At 50.4% G+C, this 4,905-nt stretch overlaps 1 protein-coding gene across 1 annotated transcript in view; it reads left to right on the top strand.

Moving 5' to 3' along the window:
• FAM220A (family with sequence similarity 220, member A) overlaps window positions 1-4,905 on the top strand; it is a 13,622-nt gene that overhangs the window by 4,169 nt on the left and 4,548 nt on the right. Inside the window, exons 3-6 of the mRNA XM_010845781.1 lie at window positions 1,853-1,993; window positions 2,760-2,912; window positions 3,226-3,380; window positions 3,460-3,542. Of these exons, the coding sequence (XP_010844083.1) occupies window positions 1,853-1,993; window positions 2,760-2,912; window positions 3,226-3,380; window positions 3,460-3,542 (532 nt within the window). The remainder of the gene's footprint in view (window positions 1-1,852; window positions 1,994-2,759; window positions 2,913-3,225; window positions 3,381-3,459; window positions 3,543-4,905) is intronic.

Here is a 4,905-nt window from a genome sequence, read left to right as displayed (position 1 = left end):
GTTTCCCATCTATTTCCCATGAAGTGATGGGACCAGATGCCGTGATCTTAGTTTTCTGAATATGGAGTTTTAAGCCAACTTTTTCGCTCTCCTCTTTCACTTTCATCAAGAGGCCTTTTAGATCCTCTTCACTTTCTGCCATAAGGGTGGTGTCATCTCTATATCTGAGGTTATTGATATTTCTCCCCACAATCTTGATTCCAGCTTGTGCTTCTTCCAGCCCAGCGTTTCTCATGATGTACTCTGCATAGAAGTTAAATAAGCAGGGTGACAATAGACAGTCTTGAAGTACTCCTTACCCGATTTGGAACCAGTCTGTTCCATGTCCAGTTCTAACTGATGCGTCTTGACTTGCATACAGGTTTCTCAGGAGGCAGGTCAGGTGGTCTTGGGAAGCAGTTTAGCAGGTCCTCAAAAAGTTGAGTACAGGATCGCTGTATGGTTCAGTGGTTTCACTGTAGGCGCACACCGCAGAGATCTGAAGGCAGGGACGCAGGCGCTTGTGCCCCAGTGTTCCCGGCAGCACTGTGGACGATTCAGGCGTCTGTCAGCACATGAGCGGACAGACAGACGTGTGTACCTTCAGTGGACACTTACTCAGCTTTGAAAAGGAATGAAGTTCTCACACCTGCTACGACTTGGATGGACTTAAGGGACGCCATTCAAAGAGGCGGAACATAGAAGGTAGTGGCCAGGGGCTGGAGGAGGGGGAACGGGAGTTGTTGAATGAAGATGCTTCTCGTTTGGATGAAAACGTCCCAGAACCATGTGGTGGTGATGGATGGCAGCCTTTATGTGTATTTTACTGCAGGTTTAAAAGAAGTACCAGACGGGAGATTATGCTCTTGGTTGTAGTGGCAGTGTTCAGTTGCTGTACGTTTCTGTCTGTCCTTTTTTTGGGCTGAGCTGGGTCTCCGCTGCTGTGAGGGCTCCTCTCTAGTTGCGGTGCCCAGGCTTCTCATTGCAGGGGCTTTACCTGTTGCCAAGCTTGGGCTCCAGGGCTTTTGTGCTCCAAAGCTGTGGAGCACGGGCCTGGTTGCTTCGAGGCACGTGGAATCTTCCAGGACCAGGGGTTGACCCCGTGTCCCCCTGCCACATGCACTGGCAAGCAGACTCCAGACACTGGACCACTAGAGAAGTCCTGGACACATGTTTTCATTTCTCTTGGTTATATGCCTAGGGTTGGAATTGCTGGGTCATGTGGTAACTTTGTGTTCAACCAATTCAAAAAAATACACTCTTACTTCCTGATGAGAGTGGAGGGGGAGGCAGGGAGACCCTCAGATGAGCAGGAGAGAGGAGTGTTGGTGATCCATCATGGTGATGCCAGAGAGGCCCTGGAGGAGCTTGCATTGTGGGCATATCTTGGCATTTGCGCCAATAGGCTTGCCTGCCTTAAAGGACGAGATGGTGTGAGAGAAGTGCTTGTTTGCACCTCTTTTTGTGTGAACTGTACCTGTTCTTTGCCCGTTTTTCTGGTGGGTTGTTGGGTTTCTTGAAGCTTTGTCAAATAAGAGTTGTCTATTGATAAGAGTTGAAAACATTTTCCAGTTACTATGTTTTTCATTTTGCTGATAGTGTTTTCACCATACTGAAATTCTTTGTAGTGAAATTTAACAGTCATTTCTGACTTTTGGGTTTTGTCCTAGTTAGAAAGGCCCTCCCAACTCTAAAGATACAAGGAATTCACTTGTAATTTACTCTGGTACTAATACATCCCGTTTTGCTTTTACACGTAAAACGCTGGAGTTTATCCTGGCGTAAGGTGTACGGTATTGATGCAAACTGACCTGTCTCTACCTGCCACAAGAAAGCTGGTGCCTGTGAGTTTTGCCCTTGTCCCTACGTTCAGTGGAAAGCAAGCCTCCGGAGGACGGATCCTTCTTTATCTGCTTGGTGCGCTGTCCCCATCCCTGTGCTCAGAACAGCACTGGCCTAGCTTCGGGGCTCGGTGAACACTTGCTGATTGAATCTGTAGCAGAAAATGCCGCAGGTGTGGAATCCCCCGGGAAAGGTTACAGTCATTAGTAAGGGATCTTTAACGTCTTCGCCAGCTCACCCTCCTCGTGGTCAGCGTGCTGGGTGCCTCCTCGGGCGGTGTCTCGGTCTCTGACGGCTCCCAGCCCTCGGCCCCTCCCTCCTGGACCTCCACGTCTGTCCACACTTGGGCCACTTTGGGTCATCCAGGGGTCGCTTCTCTGGCCTCTGCTTGACAGACTCCCTCAGTTGCGTTTTGTTACTGGTTCCCTCTGACATGCTTTTTAAAAAAAATGAACTAATTTTGACTGCCCCCGATCTTAGTTGTGGCATGCGAACTCTTAGTTGTGGCAGGCAGGATCTAGTTCCCTGACTCAGGATCGAACCCGGGTGCCCTGAATTTGGAGCATGGAGTCTTAGTCACTGGACCACCAGGGAGTCCTTCCCCTGATGCGCTTGCTGATAGCGATGCTCATAGCAGCTGTTTCTCGGCTGCCCCGGGCTGTGGCCACAGAACATGCTGGGTGCATCCAGCCGAAGAGTCCTCATGCAGGACAGCAGGCGCCGCCTTGCTCGGCCCACCCTCCCGCCTCATGCCCGGCCTGGTGGGCGCACCCTGGAGCCTCTGGGTGGCGGCTAGGGCTAGTGCGCAGGGATGGCGTGGATGTGCTGCGGAGTTCACAGCAGAGCCTGGGTCCACGTGGCTGACTCTGTGCGCTGGTGCTTGGGGGCGGCACAGAGTGCCCTTCTCTTGCTCGTCCTCTGAGTGGTGTGGCCAGCAGAGCAGTTTGTCTCAGATACTTTCACGGTGAGCTCAGCGGTGGGCAGGTCAGCTGACGCCGCCTCCGAGAGCTGGGAGTGGGCGGTGTCACTCCGAGGTGGAATCAGAAAACAGCACAAGCGAATGTTCGTGCCAGGCAGAGACAGACCAGTGGGTACCGAAGTGGGGAGGGCAGATTAGGGCCATAGGATTAGCAGGTTCAGACTACCATGTGTAAAACAGTTAAGCAACAGGATATGTTGTATAGCCACCTCCTGTAGTAACTTTGATTAGAGTATGGTGTGTAAAAACACTGAGTCGCTGTGCTGTGCATAATATTGTAAGTCAGCTGTACTTCAATTAAAAAACCAGCTGTGAAGCCAGGTGGCATGAGGCATCACCAGGCAGGTCCCCCTCCACGCTGGTGGTCGTCCAGCTGAGCAGCCGCCCTGCACTCAGCTGTGCCCCCAGCCCCCAACCCCCTTCAGGGATAGCCTTGCCAGCTGGCTGTCAGTGGCACAGAGGCGGGGGTATTTTTAGTTTCCAGAGCAATGGTATCCAGACCATCACGTCCCTGAAGCCATTAATAGCGCAGGTTGGGGAGGGTAAGGTGACCGTACCAGAGGGCGCAGCTGCGAATCGGGTCAGGCCTGCTGTTGCCCAGGAGGGCGCCAGCCTCCCTGGCGGGGATCCTTGTGGACCGGGTTGCTCCTGTCTTCCAGTTTCCTCCACACCTTGCCCCCACGGCCGCTGTGGTTCCCTATTCAACGGTTGTCTGTTTCTGGGACGTAGTGGGCAGGCACTGGTGAGGGAGGTGAGGAGTAAGCTCAGCCCTGCACTTTGTTTTTCTTGCCCCATACTGTGTTTTTATTTATTTTTTTAAATTTAATTTTGGCTGTGCTGGGTCTTCACTGTGGCACGTGGACCTAGTTCCCTGCTCCACGTGGGAACTTCCGGACCAGGAATCAAACCTGTGTCCCCTTCATTGGCAGGCGAATTCTTAACCCCTGAACCACTAGGAAAGTCCTGAATCACACTGTCTAGAATTTCAAAATAGACTTCCCTCATTTAGGGGGAAGGGGTCTCAGTGTTTGTGGATAAGTCAGTTTGCCGTAATTTCTGCTGCTTATTATTTTGTAGATCTGGGGGTTGCGGGGTGGGAGATGATAGCTGGGCCGAGGACGGTTCATTGTGTAATGGTGCGTGCTTTATTTGGCAAGATACAGTGTACCAGTACGTGTACAGTACAAGGAGAGTAAACCACAAAAACCGCTGCATGGATGACTCTGCTTAGAAATTACTTGAAAGTTACTTCTGGCTCTCAATATATAAGTAATGTGTGTAACCATCTAATATCAAAAGTCATCTGGTTGAGGGCTCAGAACCAAAAGTGTTTTAACTCACCTACTCAAGTCTTTTTGTAAAGAATTGAATACATAGTTTATTACTGAATTTACTGAAGCGCTAGATCTTTAGTAAGCAACTTCAGATCAGATCAGATCAGGTCAGTCGCTCAGTCGTGTCCAACTCTTTGCGACCCCATGAATCGCAGTACGCCAGGCCTCCCTGTCCATCACCAACTCCCAGAGTTCACTCAGACTCAAGTCCATCGAGTCAGTGATGCCATCCAGCCATCTCATCCTCTGTCGTCCCCTTCTCCTCCTGCCCCCAATCCCTCCCAGCATCAGAGTCTTTTCCAATGAGTCAACTCTTCGCATGAGGTGGCCAAAGTACTGGAGTTTCAGCTTTAGCATCATTCCTTCCAAAGAAATCCCAGGGCTGATCTCCTTCAGAATGGACTGGTTGGATCTCCTTGCAGTCCAAGGGACTCTTAAGAGTCTTCTCCAACACCACAGTTCAAAAGCATCAATTCTTTGGCACTCAGCTTTCTTTATAGTCCAACTCTCACATACATACATGACCACAGGAAAAACCATAGCCTTGACTAGATGAACCTTTGTTGGCAAAGTAATGTCTCTGCTTTTGAATATGCTATCTAGGTTGGTCATAACTTTCCTTCCAAGGAGTAAGCGTCTTTTAATTTCATGGCTGCAGTCACCATCTGCAGTGATTTTGGAGCCCAGAAAAATAAAGTCTGACACTGTTTCCACTGTTTCCCCATCTATTTCCCATGAAGTGGTGGGACTGGATGCCATGATCTTCGTTTT

The sequence above is a fragment of the Bison bison genome, unplaced genomic scaffold, assembly GCF_000754665.1.
Source record: "Bison bison bison isolate TAMUID 2011002044 unplaced genomic scaffold, Bison_UMD1.0 scf7180017864223, whole genome shotgun sequence".
NCBI lineage: Eukaryota > Metazoa > Chordata > Mammalia > Artiodactyla > Bovidae > Bison > Bison bison.
The sequence above is the reverse complement of the archived record's forward strand: the minus strand, read 5'-3'. Positions and strand labels throughout refer to the sequence as shown.